We start from the raw sequence: 18,874 nt of genomic DNA, 5'->3' as shown, positions 1-18,874 counted from the left end.
CGCGTGAGGGGGTATGTATGTTTCTGGGCCACCTCAGGTGCGCGCGAGTGTTTTCATGTTTCATAAAATCTGACGCGCTGCAATAATCACACACAACATTCAGGGTATTTGTCTTCATGCTTCCGATTAGAAAAGTAATTGAAGCTCACAAATGTGCAACTCCCCCGAAATGAAGTTATTGTGTTTGGTTTATCATTATTTGACGATATAAAGTTTTGTGTTATAACTTTTAATCCACTTCCCCCATTTTTGCACAATGGGACCTAATCAGTCCACTTCTTGACACCATCCTGTCCGTGTATTAATGTTTCTCTCAGACAGTCTATAAGCCTAAATATTTCCCCTGTGTGCCAGAGGCATATCCTCGGTTGGCTGGCTGCTAATGATGTATTTCTGCTTGGTGAACTGGGGCTGTCACTCCACTTGGCTAAAGACACAAGGTCGGAGAAACCCTTCCTGGGATCAAACAGACCGTGTGCATCAACACTTTGCTTGTATTGCTGAGTTTATACTATGATCTCCTTTTGGGAGACGGAGATAGAGTTTGTCACACGAGTGGGAGCCCACAATTCTGTTCCAGCTTGTTGCACAAGCAAAAGACTTTCATGCATTTGCCACTACTGCATGAAAAAAACAGTTTTCAGTTGTGTTACCAGCTGCCCACTTCCTGCTGTTAGGGGGGGTAGGGGTGGCGAGAAAAGACAACATCAGTAGGTATTTTCAAGTAGGTATTTCATGTTTCTTATGACCTGGAGGACATACTTAACAGGCTACGGTTATATAAACCAAGTTTTTGGATAACGAATTACACAATCCACAATCTCCCGTTAACCTCAATTGCATGTTTTTGGACTGTCAGAGGACAATGGATGACCTGTTGGAGAACATGCAAACTCCACCCACAAGGCCCCCCAAGCAAACTGACGACCTTCTCCAAGGAGGAGTGCTAACCACTACACCTCTGCTGACTGCAAGCCCACAAAAGGTTTCAACAAGTTTTTGTATCGTTATGTCATATTTATAGGCCAATATTCAACAAGGCAGGAGTAATTTCCCATTTCAATATGCATTGGTGTAAGTTCACAACTCTTTAAGTAACATAGAGCTTTAAGGGGTTTTCATAAAAGCTTCAAAGTTGATGAAAGATGGAGCAGAGATGCGGATGGGACAAATTAAGGTATAAAATAGATCATGAAGTACCACTGTAAAATTTTCATTCGTGGCAATCTCTTTTTTTCTGGTAATAAGAATTAAAATAAAAAAGCAGGCTCTTTCGGGGACTGCAATCCTTGAACTGTTGCGTGCGCGCTATGTACACGCACACACATACACGCACACACACGCGCACACGCACACCGCCCTTTCCCGTTCGCCCAACCCCCCATAACACAGAAGTCACCGCCCCTCCCTCTCGCTCTCACAGCAACATGACTACCAACACGGCCGCCGCGGAGCATCATGGGAAGTGTAGTTCTTGCTGCCCTAGTCGGTTCGGGAAGGCGAGGCCTCACCAAAATACAACTCCCATCTCGACCCTCGCACGCCGTGCCCCGTCGTCCAATCTGAATATGTGGGAGGAGCGCGTCCGCCCACAAAAGCCACAGCTATCTCCCCGTATCTCCCCCTTTAAAAAAAAAAATCAATTGAGCAGGGGAAAAAAAAGCGAATACGCTTAAAATACAAACACTGGTGACGGTTTGTTTTCGGTGCGCGACGGACGGCGACGAGGCGTCCTCGCGACGTGTGGCGACAGGAGCGGCGGTGACAGGCAGGAGCAGCGAGGAGGGTGTTGTCCTGATGCTTAAATGGAAGTGGGTGGGCCTTTACGGTCACACACTGCCAAGTTCTCTGTGGATATCAGCCTGACAAGCGCCAATTTGCTCGTTTATGGACTGTCTGTCCGGTAAAAGGAGCATACAGCGCGGCAGAGAGGAGTCCGACGGACCGGGGACGGTCGCCGCGTTCTCCGTTGTTTCCGTTATTCGGGGCTGCTTGATTGTGCTGGCGCTTGGCACCGCCCTTCCTGGCCGGTGGGTGGTTTCGTCAAACGGGCAGATCCGCCACGGCCCAGAGCCGAACATATAGGCCGTCCTCCGCCTCCGTACCCGACCGGCCTTCTACCGTGAACTACACCCTCTCCCTCTTGGTATATTAATGCGTTATGAGTGGTAGGTACCCTCCCCCTCTCCGTCTCCACCCCTCTTCCCCTCTCTCCCCGCCAGCCTGACAGATAGGAGGCTCCATGCCCCCTTTGATATTGATGGGAGGTTACTGATTTTTCCTCTGCATTCATTGATCACCTGTGTGATGCCATGTCTGCTAGATGTTTAGGCTTTCTTTGCTGTGTGACTCCACTTGTACTCATGAGTTGTAATAACAGCAGGAGACATTCTAACATTTTGTTCTCCTTCCACAGACTCGAAGAAGGAATCATCTGGAACTGAAGGAGGGAAAGCATCTAAAAGGGGGAAAACTTCTGGATCACAGGTAAAGGAACAGAAATGAGAGTTTGTTATAGTTCATTACTTTTTGCCTTGCCTGCAGGCCAAAAATGTGCTCCCACCCCCCCTCCCTCCCTCCCAGCCAGCCAGACACCTCTGGGGGCGTTTCTCTTGTGAATTCACTTCCTGCTTCTGTGCAGCCCTGTGGTGAGCCAGCCCAGAGTCTCATGAATAGGCTGTCACACTTTAGCTGCAGCACTTTTAAATTGTCTGTCTGCATTATGACCACAGTAATTAATTTAATTCTGCAAATGGATTTATTCCAAAGACCTGCAGCACTGTGGAATGGGGCCCTACAACTGTGGACCTTCTATTATTAGCAGGTTGTATTATTTTTAAGCCAAGCAGTTATGCTGAACCGTATCTTTTGTTGTTAGATGTGTATGACAGTCCTTCTTTCCTCTGCTATTTCCCATGCTTAGTGAGGTTCTAGGCTGTTGCCTGTGCTGTCTTGAGAGGTGTTTAGCATTAAAAATTTGCTTGCGACCTAGTTCCTTTGAATGGGAGGGGAGAGAGAGAAGGCGGCATTTTCTTCCAGTGTTCTCAGAAAAGAGAAATGTGGTTCTCACACGCCCACCCACTCGCTTCCTGTAATACCGCCCACTTCCACTGACAGCTCTCTCTCTTTGCCTCAGCTTTTTGTGTTTCTTTTTTCTGCACCATGTTTTTCTCCACCCCTCACTGTTTCACTCTTGCTCTTCTTCGCTTTAGATCCTTCAGTGTGTAAGGCTGCCTCCTTTTTCTTGATCTGGTTTAACTTACATGCACTTATTTTGTTTGTTTGTCTGCAGATGTTTATAATGCAAATTTCTTCTGAACCCTTCCCTCGTCACTCCTTGTCTGACCACTTCTCTCTCCACCCCTCTCTTTCATTCCTCCCCCACTGTCGTTCATACTCCAGGATTCCTCTCAGCCCTCTCCGTTAGCTCTGCTAGCGGCTACCTGCAGTAAAATCGGAGGGCAGGGCAGTGCTGAGGGGGCCCAGGCCCAAGCAGGGGCCCAGCAGATCCAAGTACAGGCTGGTCAGATCCAGTTGCAAGCGGGCCATCTCCAAGGTCAGATAGTGGTGGACACAGCTGGGGGTCAGACCCTGGTGCCCCAGCAGCTGGAGTTGGTCCCAGCTCAGTTCACGGGGAACGGCTGGCAGATCATCACTGCAGCCCCTAACATGGCCAAGGAGAACACCAGTCAACCTGTTGCTGTGACAGTGGCGACCACTTTAGCGAATGATAGCTCACCTGCTGGACGCAAGGTAAGGAAGTTGGGGGTAAAAATGTGTTTTGGGCAAATGTGTTATTGAAAAGTCTGTTTTTGCCATTTCAATGAATCGCTGCTTCTTTCTTGTTGGGCAGGTGAAGGCCTTAGGTGGGACCAACAGCATGGCAGCCAGTCAACAGCAGCAGCAGTTCCAGATCATTCAGGTTCAGAATCTGCCCAATGCTGGGGGAGGTGTCCAATATCAGGTCATACCTCATCTGCAGACTGCAGATGGACAGCAGATCCATATCAGCCCTCAGACTGCCTCCATTGGGGGTCTAACTGAACAAGTTCAACTAATACAAACCCAGAGTTCAGGCCAGACCCAGGCTATCCTCCAACCAGCCAACCAGCAGACCATTTTGACAAGTACAGCCAATCAGACGGTGCCGTTGCAGATCCGTCCCGCACAGTCTTTTCCACTTCAGCTGCAGACTCTGCAAGGCTCCCAAACTCCAGTTATGACCACAGTTCCCATAAACCTTGGTGGTATGACCCTGGCTTTGCCCGTGATTAATAACGTAGCAGGGAGTGGAGCTGTGCAGCTTATCCAGTCAGCGGACGGAACGTTCTCTGTTGCTAACGGCAACCAACTGGTAACAACAGCAGTGCCTGGAGCTACTCCACCTACACCTGGTTCTGCAACAGCAGTAACCGAGAGTGACGTTGTATCTGATGGGGCTCAAGTGGTTTCTGCTGGATCGGAGGGTGGATTGTCAGAAGTCCAGGTGCAGAGCAGTGAGGCAGACTCTCAAAGCCAAAACCAAGCCAATGGTCTGCAGAGTCAGACAGATACAGCGGGAACCATTCAGCAGGTGATCGTCGGCCAGGTGGGACACCAACTGGTGCAACAGATCCAGCTACAACCCCAGACTCAGAGTCAGGGTCAGGCTCAGGGCCAGCAGCAACCTCAGCACATTCAGACGCTCCAGCTGGCCCCGGGACAAACCTTGCAGCCCATTCAGGCCTTCCAGAACCCAACCCAGGTCCTTATCCGTACTCCAACCCTTTCCCCCTCCGGGCAGATCACCTGGCAGACACTGCAGCTGCCCGGAGGCGTCTCCCTGCAGGGTGGTCTCGGAACAGCAGTGCCACAGCAGCTCACACTGGCCCCGGTGGCTGGTGGGACAACAGTAGGGAGCGGAGGACTGGTCTCCCTGAGCGGAGCTCCTTTGACGCTGAGTGCAGCTCAGATCAACCCGGGATCAGGGGTACAGACTGTCAGCATCGCAGGACTGGGCACCGCTGGGGTTCAGGTGCAGGGTGTGCCCCTCACCATTACTGGTCTACAGGGTAAGGATTCCACTGAGTCACTGTGTTGTTGTGGATGTGTTGTGAGAAGTCATTCACTTACAAATATGTGTAAACAAAATAGCGGCATTTATTTCTTCTGGTCCAAGTTTCAAATCCTCAGTCTTTCTTTTATTTCTTCATTGATTAATATCCTGATCAACTTTGAATAATTGAGATTTGTTCTGCGCTGCTATTTGCACATAATGTGACTGACACCATTATTAGCGCCATTTTCCTTTTTTTTTCTTCCAGCATCTTTCACTCTCCTGCAATACTTGTTTTTATTAAAACGCATTTACGTAGTTTCAATCGTTTTCAAATCACGTTTCAGGTCAAACACAGGGTCAGGACGGGGTCAAAGTTCAGTCGTCTCCTGTGACCGTCACCGTTGGCAACGTGGCAACAGGTTCATCGATGAGTCCAGACCAGCTGGGCTCTGTCCAGAGTTCCTCAGACCAGGAGGGGCCGCCCAGCAAGAGGCTTCGACGTGTCGCCTGCTCGTGTCCAAACTGCAGAGATGGAGAGGGCAGGTATGAGCGCTTTAGAAACTAAGTGCACTGCAAAGGTGAACATTCAGTCATTGGACAAATCAATGGGGGTCAAAGGAAATGGTCTTTTGGTACTGTTCTCTCTAAAGTACTGTCAAATATGATTTATCTGACTTGGTTTGTTGATCATATTTCAAGTGGGACATATTAGCATTACCTCAAACTAAAATGTCACAGAACTTATTGCCACCCCATTTGGTGCATGCACCCGCCACCTGCAGCTCACTCCTAATTCATGTGTTTGTTGTAGGAACAGTGGGGACCCCACAAAGAAAAAACAGCACATCTGCCACATGGAAGGCTGCGGGAAAGTTTACGGCAAGACATCCCACCTGAGGGCTCACCTGCGCTGGCACACTGGTGAGAGGCCGTTTGTCTGTAACTGGATCTTCTGTGGCAAGAGATTCACCCGGAGCGACGAGCTGCAGAGACACCGGAGAACACATACAGGTAGGACGCACATGAACGGGGACGCAGGCTCGCTTGTGTTATGGGTCAGCCCGGTCACGCTGGCAGGAAAATTCTCCGTTCAGTATTTCTTTGCTCCTACTCTGACTGTGACTAGAATAGTCAAAATGATGTTTGGCAATGTAATCAAATAACTGTGACGGAGGTCAAAATGTCAATTCTTTACCAGAAATTCCAACTTCATAAAAGTAACGATTCATTTAAAAAAATTTTTAAAATGTACTTCAGATTTTCTTCTGTAACCGTCTGTCTTCTCTCCCTCAGGGGAAAAACGCTTCGAGTGTCCTGAATGCTCGAAGCGCTTCATGCGCAGCGACCACCTTTCTAAGCACATTAAAACGCATCAGAACAAGAAGAGCGGCGCCGCAGTGGCAATCATCACCACCGACGACATGGAGGAAGACGCCCCCGAAGGCCTGGAAGCTTCCCCGCAGATCGTCACTGTCGCTACCCTCTCACGTGACTCTGACCCCGCCACTCCCACCACCTCCAACCATCTAGAGGAAGAGGAGGAGGAAGAGGAAGAATTTGAATAGGTGAATAGGTGAATGTCTCCTGCGTGTACGCAGAAGGCTGACTTCCTGTTTTTTTGGAGGTCTTTGCAGGGTGTGTTTTTTTTTGTTGTTGTTTTTTATCTCTTATTTTAAAATTGCTTATAGAGGACTGAAAAGACACAAAATCACAGGATGGACAGAAACCGAAGAAACATCACAATCTAGAAAAACTAACATATATAACAAAATTTAGACAGAATGTATAAAAGATTAGTTTGGCATTTATAAAAATGAATATGATAATTCCATATGCGGTGGGGAAAGAAATGTAAGTAAATGAGCACAAGACAGGGACGCCTGCTGAATCAAACCATCCACAATTGAGAGACATTTTCCTAATCGCAGCAGAATCTAACACTATGCACAAAGTTGTATTCCTGTTTCAACCTGTCAGACAGTGCTGAGGGTCAATCATGGTACAAGGCTGTCACGGAGCCGTGACAGAGCTGGGACAGTCTGGGGATGGAGTGAGCGTGTGAGTGTATGTAAAAGCAATAGCTGTACGAGTGGCTTCGCGTTCCCCTGCTGTCCCACGGAGGATCTACCTAATTTGAGTTTTATTTATGGTTTAGGTTTAGTGCTCAGATCAGATTCAGGGATTGATTCCTGTGTGACCAGTCGACGAATAAACTATTCTTGATGGCGGATCGTTTTAAGGAAATAAAAAAAAAATAAATAAAAAAAGAGAGTAGTGAAGGAAAAAAAAAAAAGGAAAAAAAAAGCACATATATGAAGATTTATAAATAATGCATTCCTATTGAGGCGAAGTGGCCATTAAAAAAAAAAAAAAGGTTTCTATAAAAGAAAAACAATCTAGCTTTCTACAACTTTGTTTGTGTTAGTGAAAGCAATACTTTAATGACAATCCTAGTGAAACCATGTTTACAATGTCAGGGGGCGTTTTCTCTGTTAATAGGACAAGCCAGTTCACTCCACCGTTTAGAGAAGACATTTAAGCACAGCGCTGTCGTCTTAACAAACCAGCTTACTCCGCAGGCACCTCATGGTTGCATCTACATCCCTGCTACGCAGTCGAGCCAATGCACCACACGACGTTTTGAAACACTGTGAGGTGACACCTGTCAAACGTAACGACGGCTTTGTCGGACGGCTCTGTTGTCGCTGCTCTCGGTATTCTGGCGACAGCCCCCCACCTCTAATCCTGCTACATGACCGATGTACCACAATTGCCTTAACACAAGCTGTTGTACAGAGGAAACTTCAGGCCGAGGTGGACGGAGAGAGGCAGAGAACAGCGGGGGAGGGCTGGGAGGGAGGCGACCGGGAGAGCAGAGAGCAGCGCAGGCAGGTGGAGTCAGATCAGGGTGAGCAGATCTGCGGGAGGGAGTGGGTCAGGCTGTTTTGCTATGTGGATATTATGAGATGTTTTTCTGGTGATGTTGCTCTGTGTTAGTTCAGTGCGTACATTATTTTTAAATAAATTTAAAGGAAAAAAAAAAAAGTCTTTATTTTGAAAATTTAACAATTGTTTGAATCCCACCCCCTCCCCGGTATGTTAACACACAGGACCCCACTGTGTATGGCTAATTTATTATTTATCCTTGATTTGTAAGATTTGCCTTTTACTGGATTCGTATTTGTGTGCGTTGATTCTGAGGTTGTGTACAGCATGTTTCAGTTTTTTGCCGTAGTGCTGCTTCTCTCTTCTTTAATATTTGTGCTTCTCTTTTCTTTTTTCTACGTCTGATCATTGCTGTTCATTTCTTCTTTTTCTCTTTGCGCCATACCGTGTTTTTAGAGAAAAATAAACAACAAAAAGAGGATGGAAGCAAAAAAAATCAATAAAAAAAATCAATAAATAATAAAGAGTTAATATTGTTTGAAAAGTTGATACCAAACAGATTTAGATGTTTTTGGTAATATTTTGTGTGACAACCAACTTTTGTTTTCTTTGATATTTTGTAGTGACATCTCATTTGTAAATCTTTTTCTAAAAGATGTTTGTTCGTCTCCATGACATTTGATAATGGGTTTTTGCCAGGTTAGCCTCAAAGGCTCCAGTTTATCGATATTTTTAAAACTGGTTTGTACAAATGTGTTATGTCAAATTGGAAAAAAAAAAAAGAAAGGAAAAACATTTTAAGCAGAAAACAAGCTTTGCCTGCATAACACTTGACAATAAAGTGATTCTTCAAGTGGGTCTTGAGTTCGTCTCTAGAGCGAGTGCGTGATTGAGGGAAAAGAACAAGGGCAGCCGTGACGGCGGTCAACCGTCGTGCGCTTTTGGTTTTTCCCGTGCACACGTTCAGACCTCTCTCTTTGCGATGGACTGAGAAGGTCAAACATCTGGGAGAGAGTCCTTCACATTGAGAGGATGAGGCAGTTTGAGCATCTGATCAGGATTCTCCGCATTCAACCCGTTCTATTCACAGTGAGCTTCACTGTCCATGACGGAGCAGTTGGAGTCAAAAGGTCTCCCTCAGAGATCCACAGTGGCGACCTGTCAGAAGCAGGATTTAAGCCACCTAAAAATTTACAATGCTCCCCATAAGGATTTTAACTTTTGTCTCTATGCCATGGGGACCGATGTCATCAGAGTACATTACCGAAACTTAATTTTTAAACAAGTCCTCACACAGAAACGTGATGTTTCTCCGTGAAGGGAGTTAATCCTCCACTAAAATGAGAAATCCCATACGGCCAGTTTCCAAACAGTTTTGAGTCCCCACAACAGTGATAAATACATGGAGACACACACACACACGGTCTCTAACTCCTCCTGCCTCCTCGTCACTGGGTATTCTGTCAGCTGTGTTGTGACAGCAGTGATGGAGCATCTGCCTTCCCGTTGGGAACAATTACAGCTCCCAGTATTTCTCTCTGCTGGCCTCCCAACTGAAGCAGCAGAGATCAGACTTGTGACCACAGAGTCGTGGTGTTACCACTCAAATTCACACACCTAATCTGACAGATGTGTTGTTTCTGGACACATAATGACCTGATAAACTGTCAGAATACTTGTGGTAGAACAAAATAAGTGTAACAGAGCCCCAAGCGGGACTTCCAAGGGTTCACTACCAGGTCGCTCTATCAAGTTTACAGAAAGCAACAGGCAGCAGGCGGCTGACACACACATCGGACGTTACTTCTTTGAAGAACTTCACAAACCCTGAAATCTACAAACTCCTCCGCTGAATAGTACTTGATGAAGATCCAGTGACCTCTGTTCGACCTGTCACCCTGTCGGGATCTGCCCTGCAGCTGGGGTTCCTGCTCATTATGCAAGACCAGTTGAGCTGTCCATCGACACCTCGAGGGGGGGGGGGGGGGGGGGGGATATTAAGACACATGGGGAGATGACGGCGGGTACAAAGCAACTACAAACACCCTGTACATGTATGCTCACTGTCTTAACGGCGCCTCGGATGCATGTTGTGCACATCTGAATGCACAAAAACGTTGGGCTCAATTCCCTCTGTGGAAGCTTTGAGAAATACTTAACCGAGTGTCCATTACCCACTGGTATCAGGTAACACACCATCAGCACTGTCCCTCAATATTGTCCATTTTTGCCTTAAAAAAAACCCCGATCAGATTGATTTAAACAAAGATGTTCTTTAATAACATTTACAGTGAACCGACAGGAATGCAGTGAAGTTTCTCAAATTTAGAAAAGTGGTTTGTAAAAAACACAAATAAAGATATCATAACGTAAAAACACCAAACACCATTCCCAACAAAATACAAAAGTTCAACTACACACGTCCATGTAGATCAGGCAGCCTAAAAATAAAAGTCAGGATATATAAAAAAAATGTGAATCATTTATGACATCAAATTTGTGACATCAAAAGGATCCGTTGCTTATCGGGTTAAGATGAAAGGTTGGCCTAAACCTAAAAATGTGCGTTGAAATAGTTTCTACAGTACTGTGCAGCACCAGAGCCTCCTGCAGGGACCGGCTGTGGAGCAACGTCCCCTCTGTGGACTTCACCGCAACTCTTTCTGAATGCTGCACAGGAGAGAGGAGAACACAGAACGCAGAGGGTGAAACCGTGTGAGAGAGCTCTCGCTGCCCCGAGTTCCCTTGACCTAAAACTCTTGTAAAATCCACTATGGGAGACTAACTGAAGCGACAGATTCTCACTATTTTCATTTTGTTCACCAACCAATTGTTTTATTGGCCGGGTCGGTTCATACTAGAGTTGATCCCTTGTTTTGTTTCCTCCAACAACCACATCACACACCCATACCAGTTGACTGTGGAACTACTTCAAAGCTTAAAAACTCTTCCAAATTCAAAAGCACAGACGTTTAGGTGATTTAACGAGGCACATGTTCTTCAACAAGCCCCCCCCGGCTTCTTTGGATGTCCCAACAGGTTGAGACAGATTCCAATTACAGTCTGAAAACACAGAAACTGTGAAATAGGAAAGAGGTGACCTACCTCTCCAAGTACTCGTGGACGTTGTCGTGGCCGTTGAAGCGAGCCAAACCCACCAGGATGCCGGTCGCACAGCGGCCCTCCCTCTTACGACACAAGCTGCAGTTACACACGCCTCTGCAGAGCGGACAAGACCAAGTCTACAAAGAAAAAAAACAAAAACAGAAACAGCTGCTTCACACTTTGTCTTCATTTTAAATTGAGATCAAACTGCCGAAAGGCTAAAGAGCTTTTAAATTCACCAAAAAAAAAAATCTTTTGAGCTTCGTCTTTTTCACCTTTTTCACCCTGCAGGCCTTAATGCTCATTTTAGATTTTTTTTTTTTGTGGGGTTAGGTCGACAGAATTTCAAGATCACAGTGATCACATGCCAGCATGTGACTCATTTTTAAAAGTTGTTGTGCAAAAAATCTGACATGAGTCATATTCGGGCAAAAAAAGTCAGACTTGGGTCACTGCTGCCTCTCGTGTGAGCATGGCCTCGGACAGTTTCCTGTTTAGTCCTCATCGTGAAAAGGGCTTCCGGCTTAATCATACTCTCCAACTCTAAAAACAAAGCTGACTCGTGTGTGAGGCTCTTTGTCTATGAGAACGAACAATAAATAAGACACGCATGATGACTTCAGTCCCATTCTGCTGCTAAAACCGCGGCGGCCAGTGCAGGCATGAACTCCAGCAGGCTCGTGAAGGTGTGCTGTGGTATCTGGCTACCAGGTCTTAGCAGCAAGTCTTTTTAGATTGTGAAGTGGAGCCTGGCTGAGACCACAACGCATCAACTCGCCTTGGTTGACCTTGTCACTGCATCACCACTTTCCTCTCCTTGGACCGCCTTTGATAGATGCTCAGCAAAGAAAAATGAGCCGCAGGTTCACAGACGATATGATCTGGTTCTTTAGTTTGTCAAAGTGATGAAAAGTGGCGGTTACTGCCCGCCCACTAACAGAAGGTGAAGGGACGATCTGCGTTGTATGACGGTTGGAGCACTGACCGGGTCAAGCAGCACAGTGCGCACGTCCTCTCCGTAGCGGTTCTTCAGACACGGTCCACAGAACTGACCTTTGGACCCGAAACAGAAACCGCTGCGACACACCGTCTTGGTGTCCAGAGTCTTCTGTCTGCACTGGTGACATGAGCTCCCCTGGAGGACAACAACCACATAGCAACCACACAGATGAGGAAACCGCAGTGACAGAACTGGCCAGCAGAGGCTGTGACGCGACTCACGTTCTCTTTGTCCCAGATCTTGTCCTTGCTGCGGTACGCTATGTTGTCCAGGTCTTCTTCTGTGATGTCATCCACGGACTTCACCACCTGCGTCCCCCTTCTGACGCTGCCCTTTCTCTTCCACGTTTTCTTATTTTGGTCAACAATCTCCTCGTCAATCTGCAACGTTACAACCAACAGCTTGTAGGTAAACCTTGAGTGGCAGAAACTGGAGATAAGGTTTGTTGCGGTTCATTTCACGATTTCAAAGTTATGAAAGCCTGAACGTTTCCGACTGCTGCATCTCGTACCATCACCAGTCGTTTGAGGTCAACGGTCCGGGGGCCTGAGATTTTACGGGTGGTCTCGCTCTTTTCCTCCACCGCGAAGTTCTCAGGAGGACGAGCTTTCCGGGACGGGTTCCTTCTTTCTGACACAGCACCCGCGTCAAGCTTGGGTTTCCGTGACGTCGCTTTGTCCGACGCCCGTCGCTTCTTCTGGGGAGTAAGAAGCTGAGTCAGCATATCAGACACGGAAAAGAAATGGCCTTTGAAGCAAATAAAATTACCCAGAATACAGAAAATACACAAGTTTTCTCAGTCAACTATTCTCTCATGCAAATATCTAATAGGCCCGTCACATGCCAGCAACTCAATGAATCAAGATTAGTAGACAAGACGACCTGCTGAAGCTCAAATTGTGCACGAGAATGAGTAATGAAAGCGATTTAAATGAATTTGAATGTGGTAGATTTGTTGGGTGCCAGACAGGCTGGTCTGAGTATTTCAGAAACAACCTGGGAGTCTCACACACTTCTACCTCTAGGGTTCACAGAGAATGGTCTAAACAAAAAGTGAGCAGCACTCTTGAATCCTCTCAACTATAAAACCAGATCACTCATTGGAACAACGCAAGTCAATAATTACGCAAATCTGGGAGGAATGTTCTCAGCACCTTCTTGTATCTATGCCACTTAGAATTAAAGCAGTTCTGAAAAGAACCCACGACTGAAAAGTTGCACCTAATTAAGTGTCCAGTGAGAGTATAAACATCACGTGTAAATTGTTAAAAAGAAACTATAGAGATCTTGAATTTTAGGGAGTGCAAATAAAATATATACACACACCACACATGCTGTGCGCAATCGAAGCAATGTCTTTTGGCTTTTTACATGATAATCTCCCTGAAACATCAAATGACTAATTGAGGAAAAATCACTGCATTTATCTAATATAAAAGAGAATACTTCCCTGTTTTGCCAATAGAGGGCAGTGTTCTCGTCTCAAATCAGTCATTTGATCCACTGAAGCAGGCGCTCAAGCAAAACCACACTTCTTGTATTTGATTAACAAGCAACAGAAGACATTCGTCCATCATTAAAAACTCCAAATTAAATATCCATCCACGTCTTTCTGGATAAAGTACTTCCATATTGCAATATTACATGCATCTATTTTGTCCTACAACTTTGTCAATGTGTGCATCATCGACACAGAAAGAAACAGTTGCTCTGATGAGAAAAGTGTCAACTAGATAATAAAAAATAAATAAATTTCAAGCTGCTGTGTGTTGGTGAGAGTTTCGGGGGCAGAGTTTCTCACTGGAGGGGTGGAGGGCAGTGTCAGGTCAGCCATGGTGTCGAGATCAGCAAACAGCTTGGCCAGCTGAAACACAAAAAGAAGACGTCAGGAAGGGCCGACCAATGAGAGTGCAGTGCTGACGGCTGGAGGGGTTCATCACCATGGCCTTGTTTTCTTGGATGTTCTTGTCTCGTTTCTTCAAGCTCTGATACAGGACCTCCTCGCCATCTTCCTCTTCCTCCTCCTCCTTCTCCTCCTCCTCCTCCTGCTCCTCCTGCTGCTGCTTCCTCTTCATCGTCTGCCCTCTACATGCTCTCTTTGAACGAGGATTTTCTTTTACAGGCTTTTTAGCATTTTTCTTAGATGCTTCCTGTTTAGGTGTTTTCATGGGAAACCTAAGGTGCACAAAAAGAAAGAAACAGAATTCAAAGCACTGTAAATTATTTATGTGGCTTTCATGTTGTTGTCGTATGATTAGATGCTGATTTGTTTTGGGTGTATCAATAGTTTGAATCTTTCAATTTCTGTAAAATAAACAAAATCACCAAACAGGTATGGAAATAAATGGTGATAATCTGCATATAGTTACGCCTCTATTAGGACAGTGAGAACAGGCACAAAAATAATCCTAATTAGCATATTTGAATTTTTTTCAAAAGTGTAGCAACTTCTTTTCAGTCAGTAGTTGCTTCAATACAGCATCAATGCGTACCTTATGGCCACTAAAAGACTCCTCCTCTTCGTTGACGGTTCCACCTCACCATCCGAGTAGAAGCCGGTGTCCAAGTCGCTGTCGTGCTCCGAATCCACCGCCTGAAGCAACCACGTCAATGCTTTAGTTTGGGGTGAATTCCAGACCATTCAAGCTGAATAATGCAGAATGAAGAGTTTCATACCTTGGATTTGAGTTGCTTGTTTGAACATCTCTTATTCTCTTCTTCATTGTCGCTGAAGCCTTCGAAGTCTTCCTCACTGTCTGACTGGCTGAACAGACGGGCCAGCTCAGCTGTTATAAACTTTGACTTGAAACGTGGAGCCTGTTGGCAGAAGTGTAAAGCTCCACGTTAAACTTTTATTTTGTGGAATAAATTAGTCCAATTGAGATTTATGCCACATTTTTCATGTAAGCGGGAGCCGTTCAAATTGTTTTATAGACGACTGAAGCAGCAGTGACACTGGGTAACAAAACAAGAACGGGGCAACAGTCAACACATGAAAATAATTTTAAAAAATATATATAAAGGTAAACAAAGAGTCATTATTGGAATATTGCATATAAATCCTTGATCACCAGTGTCTTACGTTTTACATAAATAATGAAAATACTTATAGAAACTAGATGAAACTGAATTCAAAACTCCAACACAAAATAAAATACAAAAGTTAAAGTTGTTAGGAGAAATGACAAAATCAAAATACAAAATCTACGTATAGTAAATCCATAGATGGAATGAATGAAAGCCCAGCGGAAGAGGTGTGTCGTAACCTTTCAGCTAAATGTCTCAATACTTCCAGCCGCCCTGCTGTGTTCCACAGGTCGTCCTGCATGTCAAACACAAGTGTCTTCAGTTCATATTTAATGTCTGCCACTGCGCGGGGCAAAGGTGAAGGAGCAGTGAAAGGTCGAGGTTCAAATCCTCGAATGTGTGGTGACCGCACTCGAGCAGCACAATGACAAACATCATCATTAATGTGCCTGATTATGCACGTCTGGCAGGAATTCATTGTTTTTGCGGGAATGTGCATTTCAAACTTTCTGACCAAGTATAAAGGAGGCGGAGAGAAGAAATAAATTCACACTGATGGGTTTTCCACAGCAGAGGGAGCCCCATTCCTCCTTCAGACATCCGTCACTGCTGAGTGAAAGCCGGAGCATGCTTCAACAGGACTGCAGCCGGCTGTAAATTCATCTTTCTGTGGCTCCAGTGACAAACCAGGCTGAAGCACAGGACGCTCTTATCACCTCAGACCTTCTGACTGTGGCGGCGCTCGGGCATTTATTACAAATGACAGGACCAAGTGGCAAAGGAATGGACACTTAACACCTGCAATTTACTGATAGGAGCTGCACTTCCTCTTTGTTCAGCTCCATGCTGCATACCAAACTAAATCACTATTAACTCTTTCAGGGGAAGCCGTCGATGTGCTTGGAAATGTGAACTTTGAGTGTGGCTGAAATGTTACCATTAAACCTTTGTGACCTGTCATTGTTAGGTTTAATAATTAAAACAATACAGGCCAAACATGATATGTTTTTCCCATTTATCACTTGATTTTTCATCCCAAAATAGAATCAATTTATCAATCAGAAGTATCGATGCAGCATAAAGCTGCAAGGGTTAACATTTTGTATTGATGTCTCCTAAATGAAACCTGCAAAGGGAGTTAGGAGGAGAGGAATTTGATGGGACAGCTTTTAAAAGTGGCGTTGGTTCTCCTGTTCAAAGTTTTTGAAGGAACTGCAGGAAAGGTTGTTTTAAAACACCCGGGGGAATTAAACCCAGCACACTTGATTATGTTAAGATCAGTTCTCTGTGTCAGCACCCCATCACTTTCAGGGCCCTTTGTCCTGCTGTAGGTTGAAGGTAGATCTTACTAAACTGTACGTTTGAGGAGGGTTGTGTAGTGGTTTAGTGGTTCGCACTCTCACCTCAGAGAGAGAAGGTCACGGGTTTGAATAAGGGTCAGGTCTTTGTGTGTGAGGATTTTTTTTTAATAGTCCAAAAACATAAGTTTGAGGCGATCGGTGAGCCTGAGTTGCTCTCAGTGTGAATGTCCGTGTGTATGACTGTCTTTTTGTGTTTGTCCTGTGATGGACAGCCTTAGACTGCCGTTGGCTGGGATTGATGTTTACGGGTCCCTGCAGAAAAACGCACATGCACTTGTAGCCAATCAGAGTCGTCTATGCTGGTATTATATGAATCATTAGTAGCATTATATAACACCAGCATCAATTTTGTGCACAGTATTGTACAATTGTAATTTGGGTGTTTCAATAAACTCTATCCATGAAACAGGAGTGTCATAGGTATTTTGAACCATCCTCTGCAGTTTAAGAAATACTGACTTCAGATTCAACCCTGTATGTGCACCTGTCGATATTTATTAACTTTTGCATTATTCATGCTTATATTGGACTTGTATAAACGTTGATAATCTACAAAACATGTAAATTCATCATCGAATTGTACATTTTCAGGTAGAAGACTAATCTCAAATATCCCTGAAACATTTGTTCCAAAAACAGAATCATTCATAGGGATGCAGGCTAATGATAATACTGTGTACATTAACAAATGCACAAAATTTAATTTGCACATTTTCAACAATATTGTTATGCACCAGTTCATAACAGCGGGGATGCTGGTGAGGGTATTTGAAAAGTTAAAACACATATGGGCAACAACCAACTCAGTGTTTCTGTTTCCCACTCATGGGTGAAATGTGGTTGAAAAATATAAGTAGAAAACACTTCAGGTACATTTGTGGAAATAATGCCACATACAGTTGTACTTCATATGTAAATACTGATGTTAAAACGTGTCTAACATTTTATTAATATCTAATCTAGTGTCTGTAAATGATTACTACTCTGCGAGCAGCAAGGCTGCAAAGGAATAATAAAGTAGTTCTACTTCATTCTAGTCTTTTTCTCACATTTGTATGTAAATGGGTTAAGAGGCTTTTAGAAGTTGTACACTGATTTTGTAGAAGCGAAGCATCCTGACATGGCACTCCTGTTTAGGCTTTTACCCAAATATGCCTGTACTGGAATGAGGCCAAAACAAAAGACAGAGGAGAAAACATATCATAGCTGGTAGTATTACAGTCAAAAAGATCTCATTCATAAAGTACAGCATCTCTTAACAGAATCGAGCCACAGAACGGTTGAAGAAGTGATTGTTTCCGTGCCACAGCTTTACTGATTAAACTGACGGGAACAAAGTATTTTCCTGGGTGTTACATTCCTGTTTCCCACTTACCTTCGTCGTGAGGGTCATTTCCACGATCTTTCTATCGAAATTCCGCCCAAATGAAAGTTTTATCTTGAAGAATGAAAACGTGAGTCGAAGTGGATTTATAACTCAACCGCCGTAGCAGGTCGATCATGCAACAGCGAGGGATTTTATTTTCAACCTGCTTACACTTTCATTGATAATCAAGACACAAGTTGTAGTTTTTTGGTGAAGGAAAATATTCGTAAATCCCGTCACCTTGTTGCAGATTTCAGTAAAGGCGTTTGTCTCCGTGTTAAAGAGTAACGTCTCTTTCCGTCCCCCTCGCTCTGTACCCAATGGTACGGTCCAATCTTTCGCGCGAAAATGACAAATAGGCGTGTCCAAGCAACCCTCCCCCGCCCACATTTTCTCCCTGCAGGAAGACCGAGATCTCTACTTAAACTGTTTAATTTGTGCAACTTTAAGGTACTTTTCTGATAGAAACGTGCTCGCGACGAGTCCAAAAGGCTTGAATAAAATACATAATATTAGTCACAACTATATACAGGAACATTGTCTTCCTCTGGCAGAAAATTGGAATCATACTCTAATTCTACACTATTAAAACTTATCAGAATAAAATTTCAAAACCACTCATACTGACGACATGGCAAATGCATTGAGCCTCTCCTGTGTTTTTGTGAAAACTTTTTGTTTTCTGCAAGGTGAAGAAGCACCTCTCAGCTTCTGCAGGGGTCACTGGGGTGGTCATCTAAATAGTTCTTGTCAAACAGGTGGAATCAATTCACTGCACAGGGTTTGGATTCATCCTTGCTGCATGCAAATGAGACAAAGCTCTGTTTGAGGTTTGCTTCCATGAAGCACTGCATACACCCAATCCAAATGCTTTCATGCGCAATTTGTGCTGTAACATCCGGATCATTGGAATGAGCTTTGATACAAAAACAAGTTTTTCTACAGATAGTTCAGTCCAGACATACTGCATGTAAGATAGATAGGTGTAAATGAGTCGTGTAGTTTTAAAACGTCACCTCTGTCTCCTGACAACACTTTTCAACATCTGACTTTGAGCTGCAGATGTTCACACTTGTATTTTATTATTTCTC

General features: G+C 44.7%; 2 protein-coding genes across 6 annotated transcripts; one reads left to right on the top strand and one right to left on the bottom strand.

Annotated features, from left to right (window-relative positions):
- Positions 1–1,572: 1,572 nt before the first annotated feature.
- sp4 (sp4 transcription factor) lies at positions 1,573–7,397 on the top strand. Of its 4 annotated transcripts, none has more exons than XM_080485244.1 (7): positions 1,573–2,168; positions 2,417–2,487; positions 3,403–3,753; positions 3,854–5,051; positions 5,383–5,581; positions 5,850–6,049; positions 6,332–7,397. In XM_080485244.1, the coding sequence occupies exons 1-7, from the start codon at positions 2,162–2,164 to the stop codon at positions 6,601–6,603; spliced, it is 2,298 nt and encodes a 765-aa protein (XP_080341370.1). In that variant the 5' UTR covers positions 1,573–2,161; the 3' UTR covers positions 6,604–7,397. The 4 variants fall into 4 exon arrangements, with proteins under 4 accessions (XP_080341370.1, XP_080341371.1, XP_080341373.1 ...); XM_080485245.1 differs by having other exon boundaries at positions 1,582–2,168; positions 5,856–6,049; XM_080485247.1 differs by lacking the exons at positions 1,573–2,168; positions 2,417–2,487 and adding an exon at positions 2,646–2,824 and having other exon boundaries at positions 5,856–6,049.
- Positions 7,398–10,178: 2,781 nt separating this feature from the next.
- cdca7b (cell division cycle associated 7b) lies at positions 10,179–18,081 on the bottom strand. 2 transcript variants are annotated; one of them, XM_080485241.1, is made up of 10 exons: positions 17,793–18,081; positions 14,706–14,846; positions 14,522–14,622; positions 13,970–14,204; positions 13,831–13,893; positions 12,541–12,726; positions 12,251–12,409; positions 12,015–12,164; positions 11,030–11,166; positions 10,179–10,594 (listed from the first exon to the last, which is right to left on the bottom strand). In XM_080485241.1, exons 1-10 carry the CDS (start codon positions 17,808–17,810, stop codon positions 10,573–10,575), a joined length of 1,212 nt encoding a protein of 403 aa, XP_080341367.1. In that variant the 5' UTR covers positions 17,811–18,081; the 3' UTR covers positions 10,179–10,572. The 2 variants fall into 2 exon arrangements, with proteins under 2 accessions (XP_080341367.1, XP_080341368.1); XM_080485242.1 differs by having other exon boundaries at positions 10,180–10,594; positions 12,541–12,723; positions 17,793–18,041.
- Between the last annotated feature and the right edge of the window lie 793 nt (positions 18,082–18,874).

Source organism: Lipophrys pholis (assembly GCF_963383615.2).
Source record: "Lipophrys pholis genome assembly, chromosome: 17".
Classification (NCBI taxonomy): Eukaryota; Metazoa; Chordata; class Actinopteri; order Blenniiformes; family Blenniidae; genus Lipophrys; species Lipophrys pholis.
This window is presented reverse-complemented; position numbering and strand designations above follow the sequence as displayed.